Consider the following 12,847-nt stretch of genomic DNA (forward strand, 5'->3'; position numbering starts at 1 on the left):
GTCCTACCTTTTTCCTGGCTGTAAATATTCAGGTGAGTGGCTGTCCCACCCAGCTGCCCCCATGCCTCTTCCTTTCCCATCTACCTCCATAATGTTCCTGTACTTAAAACTAAAGCACAACTTGCCACCCTCCACCACATTCCACCCTGGACACACTCACTGTGAACTCTCCCTGTCTTATTTCTCCCCCCAAAAGGACCATTTTTCTCTTTAGAAACATTAGCCTGTTAGCATTATACTATCTAGCCCATCTTTCCACTATGGCAACTTCTTTCTCAAGGATGTGTTAGTTCACACACGGACACACACTCGTGTGCTAGAGAGAATTCTGTTTTCTCGGGGAGAATTCAGGGTCCTCCCCGAGGATGCTCTTAAATGTTAACACCCTTCCCATCACGGTCTAAGTAAGCTATGCTTCCCATCAACAGTGACTTCCAGTCCTTTTGCATCACACTCTTCACATATTTTTGTTGCCTGCACAGTATGTCTGGTAAGCACCTAAGCAAAATACACCGAACATTCCGTGCTTAGCCAGTATGAATTCTTTTTTGCTGGCCAAAGCCTGAGCGCTCACTACAGCCTCGTCTGTGTTCCTTGCTTTTCCCCCCCGCCGTGAGTTCTCTGGTGCTGAGAAAGGGACGAACTCTGACTGAAGGCTTTGCCACAGTCCTGACACTTGTATGGTTTCTCTCCCGTGTGTGTTTTCTGGTGTTTTGTAAGAGATGAGCTCTGGCTGAAGGCTTTCCCGCAATCCTTACACTTGTAAGGTCTCTCTCCAGTGTGAGTCCTCTGGTGACGAATAAGCGCTGAGCGGTCACTGAAGGCTTTGGCACAATCGTGGCACTGATAGGGTTTCTCCCCGGTGTGAGTTCTCTGGTGCTGAGTCAGGGCGGAACAGTAGCCAAAGGCCTTCCCGCACTGGCCACACTCGTACGGCCTCTCGCCGGTGTGGGTTCTCTGGTGCTGAATGAGGCCTGACCGATCGCTGAAGGCTTTGCCGCACTCATTACACCTGTAGGGCTTCTCTCCCGTGTGGATGACCTGATGCTGGGTAAGGAAGGTGCTCTGGCTGAAGGCCTTGCCACACTCATTACACCTGTAGGGCTTCTCCCCGGTGTGGATGCGCTGATGCTGAGTGAGGTAGGAACTCTGGTTAAAGGCCTTGCCACACTCGTTGCATTCGTAAGGCTTCTCCCCGGTGTGGATGATGTGGTGCCGGATGAGGGCCGAGCGGTGGCTGAAGGCTTTCCCGCACTCGCAGCACTGGTAGGGTTTCTCTCCGGTGTGAATTCTCTGGTGGAGCGTGAGATGGATGCTCTGGCTAAAGGCTTTGCCACATTCCTGGCATTCGTAGGGTTTCTCTCCGGTGTGAATTCTCTGATGCAAGACAAAAGCTGAGTAGTAACTGAAGGCCTTTTCACACTCACCACACTTCCAAGGTTTCTTTCCTGCACAAATTCTCTCATGCCTAGTTATGTCTGAATTCTGTTTTAATTGCCTCTGAAGGGAATCGCAGCTATATAGTCGCTCTCCTTGCTGCTGAACAAGCAGGGACCTCCAGCTACAATTTCGTTGACATGTGTCATGTTGACGGTGACTTCTCTCCCCAGATTTCTTTTGAGTCACAACTTCTTGTATTAAATGTTTCTCATGTTTTTTTTGCTGACTCTCCAAGGAATCCTCACACTCACTGGAACCTTCCTTTGGAAATCTCTGTATTAGCATGCCAGGGGCTGGTCCCTCTGCAGAAACATCTTTCTCTAGATTGGGCACCTTGCTTTCTGGTGTTCCCTGCCAGTCTGAAAGAAGCAAAATACACAGATATTATTTCCTACTTGGAAAGAAAAGAACTGCTGCGGTAGGGAACTAATGAAGCAAGCTAAGCATTTCCAGGAGACACATGAACTCGGAAGTGCTCAGAAATCGCCTTGCAAACTTGAGAGACTACGAGAAAAGAAAGAGGACTGGGTAAAGGAGATGTGCACGAAAGAAGAAAGTTAGCAAGTACTCAGCATTCCTCCCTGCAACAAGGTAAAAAAATGAGAACAAGCCCAGCACGGTAGCCTAGTGGCTAAAGTCCTTGTCTACATGTGCCAGAATCCCCTACGGGTGCTGGTTTGCATCCCAGCTGCTCCACTTTCCATCCAGCTTCCTGTTTGTGGCCTGGGAAAACAGTGGAGGACGGCCCAAAGCCTTGGGACCCTGCACCTGTGTGGGAGACCCGGAAGAAGCTCCTGGCTCCTGGCTTCAGATCAGCTCCAGCCCTGCAACCACTTGGGGAGTGAACCAGTGTATGGAACACCTTTCTCTCTGTCTCTTCTTCTCTCTGTAAATCTAACTTTCCAATAAAAAAAAATATAAATCTTAAAAAAAAAAAAAGAAATGAGAACAAGATTTAGCTGAGGTAAGGCCAGCACTGTGGTGAAGCAAGTTATGCCACCGCTTCCCATGCCGGCACTCCACGACAGAGTACCGAGCTCCACTTCTAAGTCAACTCCCTGCCAGCACTCCTAGGGAAGCAGCAGCAGATGCCCTCAAATGCTTGGGTCCCTATCTCCCACCTGGAGATCCTGGCTCCTGGCGTCCAACTGGCCCAGCCCTGGCCGCTGTGGCCACTTGCGAGAGTGAAGCAGTGGATGGGAAAACGCTTTCTCTCTCTTTCTCCGACACTTTGCCTTTCAAATAATAACAACAGTAATAATAATAATACTTAAGCTAGTGGAAGTGATATGGGAAATCGGCAGACAGAAACCAAATTTGGAAGAGTGAGTAATGAGAACGGAAAAAAAGATTTCCTGTGAATGACCCACTGTACCCAACCCACCAGAACATCATCATCTTGCCATCAATCTTCCCACTTTAATACGTCCTCTTCATAAGTCTGTAACAACTATCCCTTTACACACACACACACGCACACATACACACACACACACACATACACATACACACACACACGCACACACACACGCCTCTGGTTATGTCTCGAGATGAGATATGAATCCTAGAAACTGGCATTCAACATGCTTGAGATTTACAAACTGAAATTATTACAAAGTACAGCAATCAGAAAACAATCACTCACTTGATTGCCTAATATCATCGCCCCTCCCCCCAACTCAGCTAATTAGAAGGAATAAGAGAAAATAAAGTTAAAAAAGAAAAAGGAAAAAGAGCAGTTAGCGGGGCAGGGTGAAAGGTCAACGGCCTTTGTGCTCAGACTCCAAACTGTCAGGATACCTGTCCTAAGATCCTGGGATTCCCCCAAAAAGAGTTTAGGGGGAAAGGTTTCCTGGCTAAAACTGTCTGGACAATCTTCAACACCTGTTCCAACCACAGGTCTATATGAACCGACAGTACAACAGAGCATGCTCACACCCCATACAGGGATGTGTCTGGCTTGTCAGAGCAGCAATAGGGTAAAGCCCGATGGACTTCCAGCTGGCAGAAGTGACAGGCAAGATCTTCATGAAGAACTCATGGTCAGCAAGGACAGGAAGGGACCTGCCTGTCTCATCGTAAGGGTTCAAGTTGGAGAACACAGAAAGCCAAAGGGTTAGGCCTCCAGAAGGCCAGGAGGGTAGGCAGAAGACCAGAAGCATTGGCAGAGTGAGGAACTCACTGGGAATCGAGTAGTACTATTTGGTCTCAGCTATTCAGCAATAAGGATAAAAAAGAATTAGTTGGTAGTGTAATATGGTAGTTCAGTATAACAGAAGTGACAAGGTCAAACTCACATCTTTCTCTTTTTTATTTGAAAGGAGGTTACAGGGAGAGAACTTCCATCTGCTGTTTCAATCCCCAAGTGGCTGCAACAGCCATAGTTGAACCGATCCAAAGCCAGGAGCCAGGAGCTTCTTCTGGGTCTCCCACACGGGTGCAGGGGAGCCATCCTCTGCTGTTTTAAAAAGGTATTTGGGTCAGAAATGGAGCAGCTGGGACTCTAACTGGTGACCATACACAATGCTGGCACTATCGCACCAGCCACAAGATCACATCTCTCAAGACAACATCACTAGATCTTAAATAGATAGCCATCGTCTATGGCCAGGTACTATTCTAAACATTTCACTTGGATTTTTTTTTTCACTTGATCTTCATCACAACCCTGTAAGTTAAGTGCTATCATTCTCCCCGTTTTAACACTTGGGGGAGTTTGAGTCACGGAGATACTAAGTCACTTGTGAGAGGGCACAGAGCTAGTGAGTAGCTACGATCGGCTTTGAACCCAGAAAGACCGGCCCCAGAATCTGTGCTCTTCACCACAACGCTAAGGCAAAGCTGAACTCACAGTCACCCATCGGAGAGCATAGTTAGCACTATCCCCCAAGTTATTCATAAACATCAAAATGTCAGGTTCATTTCATCTTATTTTGGAGAAAGAATTGCTCTGAAAAGGTGGAAAATATTTATCCTGTAAAAGAATGAAATCCTGACTTTATGAATAGATCCTCCTCCGCAGAGCTAGGTCTGGGAACTTCCGTCTTTGCACAGCTCTTCCAGCAATCTCTGAAAGAGGCTACTGTGCAAGCACAGCCCTGAGCCTGGGACTTCCACCGTCACCACCTCCAACACGCACTCACCTGCACCGGCTGCTTCCGATGCTTCTGTCTCCAGCTCCTCCCCATGCTCCAACTGCAACATGACATCCGGTTTGGAAATGGGAAGCCCTGTACGTGAGAATGAAGAGGAAAAAAAAATCTGGTAAAGAACTCAGTATTAGCTCCCTTGCTCTGAGATCCGGCAGGTTCAGGGTGGTACGGCCGCAGACCACAATGCCAGCTCCTTTGTTCTGATGGACACCAGGGAGAGACGGGTGAAGGAGGCAGGGTTCGACTCATTACTTTCTCAACAGTGCTTAGATGGAAGGACAATCAAGATAGGGGTTAGAGTTCAGAATTACGTTGCCCGTTTTTACCTTTCCCTATTGGAAGAATAAGCATCTACCCTCTTCACAGCTATTTCCATGAGAAATCTGTCCCAAAATTCTTGCTGAGGGAGTGCAGACAAATGCCAGAGGCCTGTGAGATAAAGGTGCTTGTTCTTTTTTTTTTTTTTTTTTTTTAAAGATTTATTTTATTTTTATTGGAAAGGTGGATATACAGAGAGGAGAGACAGAGAGGAAGATCTTCCATCCAATGATTCACTCCCCAGGCAGCCGTGTGGCCAGAGCTCAGCCAATCTGAAGCCAGGAGCCTCTTCCGGGCCTCCCACGCGGGTGCAGGGTCCCAAAGCTTTGGGCCGTCCTCAACTGCTTTCCCGGGCCACAGGCAGGGAGCTGGAAGGGAAGCGGGGCTGCCGGGATTAGAACCGGTGCCCATATGGGATCCCGGGCGTGCAAAGCGACCTTAACCACTACACCATCGCGCCAGGCCCAAGGTGCTTGTTCTTTTTTTTTTTTTTTTTAAAGATTTATTTTTATTATTATTTTTTTTTATTGGAAAGGCGGATATACAGAGAGGAGAGACAGAGAGGAAGATCTTCCATCCGATGATTCACTCCCCAAGTGAGCGCAACGGCCGATACTATGCCAGTCCGAAGCCAGGAGCCTCTTCCGGGTCTCCCACGCGGGTGCAGGGTCCCAAAGCTTTGGGCCGTCCTCGGCTGCTTTCCCAGGCCACAGGCAGGGAGCTGGAAGGGAAGCAGGGCTGCCGGGATAGAACCGGCGCCCATATGGGATCCCGGGGCGTGCAAGGTGAGGACCTTAACCACTGCGCCACTGCGCCAGGCCCGCAAGGTGCTTGTTCTTAACACCAGCAGTATTAAGCTACATCTAGGGGGCAAAGCAGGGTTGACACTGCCTGTCTCGGGCTGTGGAGGAATTAAGAATCTTTGACTCTAAGACCTCAGCGCTCCGAGGAACTGCAGGAGCCAAGGTACGACACTGGGGAAACCCACCGGCCCTGGAGAAGGCAGCCTTACCCAGCAAGACCAGATTCCTAGGCTCCTCCAGGATGACTGCTCCGGGGGGATTCAGCGGCCCCCAAGGGCTGAGGGTTCCAGCCGCGTCCTTGTTGACTGATCCCTGAAGAAAACAAACACATGGGCACTCACAGCGGCCTCCTCCCAGAGGTCAGCTGAAGCTGACAGCACGGAGGGGGACAGGAAGGATAAAGTCAGAAAATGACTCCTGTTCTCTCTTCTCCTTCTTCTTTGGTCAAGATTTATTTATTTTTATTGGAAAGGCAGATTTACAGAGAGAAGGAGAGACAAACATCTTCTATCTGCTGGTTCACCGCCCTAAGTGAGGCACAAAGGCCAGAGCTGAGCCAAACCAAAGCCAGGAGCCAGGAACTTCTTCTGGGTCTCCCATGTGGGTGCAGAAGGCTTTGGGCCATCTTTAACTGCTTTCCCAGGCCACAAGCAGGGAGCTGGATGGGAAGTGGAGCTGCCGGGATTAGAACCGGCGCCCATATGGTATCCTGTCGCGTTCAAGGTGAGGACTGTAGCTGCTAGGCTACTGCACCAGGCCTTCAATTTCAAAATCTTATGAGAGCTGCCTACAGCGTCCTTGTCATCTAACTCCACCTCTCAAGGCGCCATCTTCACTCTCTCTGTGCCCCAATCACAGGCCATCTTTCAGCTGCCGCAATGTGTGCCATCTCCTCTTTTGCCACTTGTGGCTCCTGCACAACTCCCCACCGCTCAATCCTTTCAGGTATTGCAATCCCATCGCACACAGGCTCACGCCTCCAGGGGTGCCTTCCCAGCCTCTCCTGCAGCACGAGGTTCTGTTCTCTTTGGTTACACACACGGAAAAGACTTTCTGTCCCGCTAGACCACGAAGCACACGGGAGCTGGTCCCACGGGGCCTCGCGCACCCCTTGAAGAACTCCAATTCTTTGAGCATTTCCCCCAAAGCTGCTCTCTCTAAGAAGACTGCTGTCCTCAAGTCTCCAGCAACTCAATTTCTCTGGGTTTTTCCAAGTGCAGTTTTGATCATAAACCTTTCCCCAACATTCCAGGTAATGAAAAGAAATCTTTTGAAGTATCTTCCATGATTTATCTGTATCAGTCAATTCTTAGTTTTAAAAATACATAGTTTGGGACCAGCAGTGTGAGGCACCAGGTGGTGCCTGAGGTGCCAGCATCCCGTAGGAGCGCCGGTTCATGTCCTGGCTGCTCCACTTCCAATCCAGCGTCCTGCTGATGTATCTGGGAAACAAGTGTTTGGGCCCCTGCACCCAAACGGGAGACGTGGAGGAAGCTCCTGGCTTCTGGCTTTCTACCCATCCAGCTCCGGCCCTTGTGGCCTCTTGGGCATGGCCACAGCAGATGGGAGATCCTTTTTCATCTCTCCCTTTCTCTCTCTCTCTCTCCTCTGGCTTCCAAATAAGTAATTAAATCTTGAAAAGAAAAACCATATTTCTTCACATTGTTTATTCACTCATGTAGATTTTACATTATTAAACTCCGTTAGTCAAAAAAAAAAAAAAGCGGCTTTTATGACCTTGCATCTCAGTTTGAGTCCAATTTACAACTCTGAATGGTTGGGAGGTGTACAGCAAACACTCCCCGGGTTAGCGGAAGCAACGCTGGCACTTCCTATGCGGTTGGTATCAGCTCAGTAGGCTGCACCAGCATTCTAGGGAACCGGCACTGCAAACAGAGGAATCATAAAACCATCGGACACTGTACCTGGGAACCAGCCGTCAGCAGCACCGCTGTCTCGCCAGCTTCTTTCGGGTTTCCAGCACCGAGAGGGTCTGACTCCTCCGAAAGGGATCCTAGAAGCGGAGACAGGGGCCAGCACGGTTACTCTGGCCTTGCGGCCACACACTAGCTTCTCGACATCTAACGAGAATCAACGCAGCAACCGCAGAACATTCTCACACCATCTCCGAATCAAGGCAGCCCTGACACTGGGCGCCACGGCTCCCCACTGGCCTTTCGCCCGAGATTCTGGACCTGTAACTGGAACGCGTCTGTCTGTCCTCTCCGTGGTGGGGCAGCCCAAGGCAAACTGGAAGTTTCTGTGTATCCAGTGTGGGCCAACACTGCTGCCTCCGGGCTAAATGATTTTGTGCTTTTCAGATGCAATCCTGGCTACCTGTGAAAAATGTTGAGTCTGGGAAAAGCACCACACAGGAACACCAGGATTCTAAAGAAATGCTACCACGTCGCGAATCCTATCTGTCAAATAGGGCGGACAAAAGGCAGTCTGTCAGACCTGTTGATTTGGCGGTCGCAGGGGGGAGATGAAACCCCTTAGTCCCAGAAACCGCAATGTGAGCCCAGCTCTCCTTCCCGAGCCCGTCCCAGCCAGAGGGCAGCCTTTCCCTCCTTCTCCTACGTCCCCAACACTCCCAAACCTCACCTCTGCCCTGGACCTCCATGGCGCCTCCCTCCTCCGGTCCAGCCGAGACGACAATCACAGGGAAAGCAGGGTCGGGGGTCTCGACTGGGGCCCAGCACCCGCACTCGGGGGTCTCCCCGCCGCCTTCTTTCCGTGCAGACTTGGAAGGAGCGGTGCTTCACTCCTGGCCGCGCCTCACGCCCGACGTAGTGGAGACAGGCAACAATAGCATCTAAGAGGCATCCAGGCTCAGTGGCTCTGGCCAACTTCGAGCATATAAACTACAACTCCCAGAATCCTCCGCATGGCGCGCCCCGAACGCCCCTTCCCAGAGGACCTTGGGGCGTGCCCAGATTTGCTGCCTGGCAGGTGCCACTCGAAGCATCTCGGTTCCCTAGATGACGATGCGGAGCGGCGTGCCTGCTGCACTGCCGTGCTCTGCGCCTCGGCCCCGCGGGATGCCCGCTGCACTGGCGTGCCTTGCTCGAGGAGGAAGGCTGCAGCTTCTCCCTCCCGCGTCGGCTTCCACTGCTGCCCCTTCCGTTGTGGCCCAGATGACTTCAGGTGACCGCAAGTGAGTAGGGATGCTTGCTGCAGGCTGCACCTCGGCACACAACCCCGATGATCCCCTGGGCTCAGCCATGGTCAGCTTCTAAGAAGAACCGATCCCTGGGACTGCACGAAGACAGGTGCCTCAAAGCCGCCATTCAGTACTTGCCAGCTCTGTCCTCTGTTTGTTGCAACTGAGACACCTTCAAGTCGCCGCTTCTCCGTATCTCTTCCCCCACCTCCAGTTCCTGAGCAAACCCCATAGGGCATACTCCTCATCAGGCTCCCTCGTCTGCCTGAATCTGTGAGATGGCTCCATAAGTTGAACTGCCAACCTGAGGATAATTGATCATTCACCTCTTTAGCAGCTTTTCTTCTTCTGAAGATGTATTTGTGTATTTGGAAGAGTGACAGAGATAGTAAGAGATAGAGAAGGAGCTGATTCATCTACCAGAATGGCTGGGCCAGACTGAAGCCAGAAGCCTGGAACTCCATCCAGGTCTCCCACTTGGGCCATCTTCCACTGCTTTCGCAGGTGCATTAGCAGGGAACTGGATCAGAAGTGGAGCAGCTGAGTCTTGGAACTGGCATCCTTAGGGGATGCCAGGGTTGCAGGCGGTGTCTTTACCCATTATTCCACAATGCCAGCTCCAAATATTTTTCTCCTAAGAAGTCACAAGGAAATACATGAGAAAGATAAGGGGGTATGTTCAGGATGCCCAAAGATTGGCAGAGCCTAAACAAAATGACTACAGGCCAGCATTGTGGTGTAGCAAGCAAATCTGTCTGCAGTGCTGGCATCCCAATGGAGCACCGGTTCTAATCCCAGCTGCTGCACTTCCAGTCCAGCTCCCTGCTTGTTGTCTGGGAAAGCAGCAGAGGATGGCTCCTGTTCTTGGGTCCCTGCACCAACATGGGAGACCTTGAAGAAACTCCTGGCTTTGGATCAGTTCAGCTCTAGCTGTTGCAGCCATTTGGGGAGTGAACTAGCACATACAAGACCTTTCTCTGCCTCTCCTCTCTGCAAAATCTGCCTTTCAAATAAAACTATTTTTTTTTTAAGAAAGAGAGAAATCATATTGAAGACCTGACCAATTTGGAGCTATCTTGGAATGTTCATTTGAAACCTGCTAGGGAAGTCGTGGCATAGTAAGACTCTTTATTGAGACGGTGGTACTGAAATGGACATAAGCTGCAGCTAGAAGGGGCTCAGGCAGAGACCCTGATTTTCCTGGAGACACCCCAGCAGTTAAGATGCCCACGTTGTATGTCACAGTGGAGTCTTCCCTTGAACTGTCTTTGAGGGATTTCTCCAAACTCTCCCTGCAACACGAGTTTCTTCCTGTCTGCTCTCGGACTTTTCAGGGTCAAGTGCAAGGCCTAAAGGATCATCTTTTCCTGAGGTTTTCCACTAGTATGCTTTTGTGAGTTTACATCCTGTCAAGTCTAGATGTCTGGTCTAAAACAAATAGAAAAACAGACGTCACTGGTTTTTAAGCACGAATGCAAAGGAAAAGGCTATTTATTTCAAGAAAAAAAAACCTGAATACAAAATATTGCTGATCTTATTAGGAGCTCCTTAAAAAGTAGAGGCTGAGAAATAAGAGACAAATAGAGATTAGAAATGGAAGATGGGACCCAGTGTGGTGTGGCCTAGCTGCTAAAGTCCTCGCCTTGAGTGCACCAGGATCCCATATGGGTGCTGGTTCTAATCCCGGCAGCTCCACTTCCCATCCAGCTCCCTGCTTGTGGCCTGGGAAAACAGTCGAGGATGGCCCAAACCCTTGGGACCCTGCACCCACGTGGGAGACCTAGAAGAAGCTCCTGGTTCCTGGCTCTGGATCGGTGCAGTTTTGGCCGTTACAGCCACTTGGGGAGTGAATCATCAGACAGAAGATCTTCCTCTCTGTCTCTCCTCCTTTCTGTATATCTGACTTTGCAATAGAGATAAATAAAAATCTTTTTTAAAAAAGAAAAGGAAACGGAAGAAGGGCATTTGGCCCAAAATGCAAGTATCGGTACTTGTCCATCAGATATTTATTATCTAGCATGTCTATTAACTGCTAGATGTAGGAAGAAGTCACTGGGAGTGTAGTGAACTGGAGAAACATTGTCCCTACCCTCAGAGGGCTTCCATTCTACTAGACAGATACAAGTATAGCACGGTGAAGGAAAGAGCAAAGCTAAACCAGAGTTGGAGAGGGATCCTCAACAAGGGTCGTCTGGAAGTGACATTTCAGCTGAGACTTAACTGAGGAGAAGACGTTTGACCACATGGGTGGCCAGAAGAAGAGCATTGTAGGCAAAGCACTCGCAGGAAACTGGGAGAGAAGTGTAGGAATGAAGGGGCAGTGGTTGCATGTTAGGGGGGTAGACAGCAGGGAGGAAGTAGGGAGATAGGCTGGCATCAGAGAAGCGAACTGTCCATGAAGACAGGATGGAATTAGAAAAAAAGAGGATGGAGTGGGGCAAAAGATAACCAGGGAAGATGAGGAAGTATTATCAATGTTGAAAGAAAGATCTCAACCCTCCCCCTTTACTGTCGCCCGCAACAGACACCAACAGCCAAGGCCTCGCTGTGCCCAGCTCCATTATTCATCCATCTGACACAAGGCTCCATGTGTGCTAGCACCGTGGCTTCTTCCAGGTCTCCCACACGGGTGCAGGGTCCCGAGGCTTTGGGCCACCCTCCACTGCTTTCTCAGGCCACAAGCAGGGAGCTGGATGGGAAGTGGGGCTGCCGGGATTAGAACCTGCACCCATATGGGATCCCGGCACATTCAAGGTGAGGACTTTAGCCACTAGGCTACCACGCCTATCCCTCTATTTAGCTTTGAAAAGCATTAAAACTGAAGGGGCTTGTGTTGTGTTACAGCCTGTTAATCTGCCATCTGTGGCATTGGCATCCCACGTTGGAGTGCCTTCTTTGAGTCCTGATGCTCTGCTTCAGGTCCAGCTTGAAGTTAATGTACGTGGAGAGATGGCAGGACTTGGTCCATTGCCCTTTGGATGGAATTCAAGGTCTTGGCTCCTATCTGGCCCAGCCCCAACACTTGCAGGCATCTGGAGGATAATCCAGTGAATGAAAGATTTTTCTCTGTCAATCTGCCTTTCAAATAAAGCAAATAAATCTGGGGGGGAAAAACCCTTAAGAAATATACATGGCATAAATATGAACATAAATACCTATAAACCCAGCACTCAACTTAAGAAAACATGACCATTAACACTAAGATGGAAGCCTGCCCTTATCTTCTATTTCTCTCCCATGAAGTAGCCACTGTGTACAGTTTGGTATTCACCATTCAGAATACATAAAGATGTGTTTCCTCATTTTCTTTGTGGTTCAAGAAATATTTTAAAATGTTCCATGCTCCCTGGAGATGAGGAAATATAAAAAAGTGTAAAGGAGAAATTGTAAGCCTTCCAGTCAAAAGTAATTAGGAGTTAACTTTGTTTTTCGTTTTTTTTTCCTGGTGTGGATTCTTCTAGATATTTTTCCTATGCATAGCTTGTAAATATTCTCAAGTTCCAAACATGTTATAACCTTTTAGCAGTCAATCATATTTCATTAATACCTAGTTCTATAAATCCCATTATTGTGAAAGCACAAATGATACTGTAAGTCCACTGTATATGTGTAATTCATCCATGTAAGTCCCAATGATTAATATCTAGGCTCTTTTCATTTTCCCCAATTTTTAGGCAAAACTGGGACCAATTTTTTCTGATATGTTTCCTCTTAGGATAATTCCCAAAGAGGTTGTACCTTCTCAATTTTGCATAATACATTTTTTTTTAACCTGAAGTGAGAGTTCTAGTCCAACCATTATGCATCCTGCACACCCTACCCAATCCAAGGCCATTCATTGCCTCTTTGGCAATTTAAATTTAAATTTAAAATGTGTGGAGCACCAGTGTGAAATTCAGTAATTCCAGATGTTTGGATTAGGGATGCTTAACTGGCAAAGCCTGTAAACATCCCCAAATCCATAAAACTCC

The 12,847-nt window shown here is 49.0% G+C and overlaps 1 protein-coding gene across 1 annotated transcript; it reads right to left on the reverse strand.

The window, feature by feature from the left end:
* Positions 1 to 573: 573 nt before the first annotated feature.
* Positions 574 to 8,336, reverse strand: LOC121164951 (zinc finger protein 391-like). The gene is made up of 3 exons (XM_040993352.1): positions 8,318 to 8,336; positions 7,639 to 7,727; positions 574 to 1,377 (listed from the first exon to the last, which is right to left on the reverse strand). The coding sequence occupies exons 1-3, from the start codon at positions 8,334 to 8,336 to the stop codon at positions 574 to 576; spliced, it is 912 nt and encodes a 303-aa protein (XP_040849286.1).
* Positions 8,337 to 12,847: the final 4,511 nt, after the last annotated feature.

Source organism: Ochotona curzoniae, unplaced genomic scaffold, assembly GCF_017591425.1.
Source record: "Ochotona curzoniae isolate NIBS_2020 unplaced genomic scaffold, NIBS_Ocur_1.0 contig_883, whole genome shotgun sequence".
NCBI classification, from domain to species: domain Eukaryota; kingdom Metazoa; phylum Chordata; class Mammalia; order Lagomorpha; family Ochotonidae; genus Ochotona; species Ochotona curzoniae.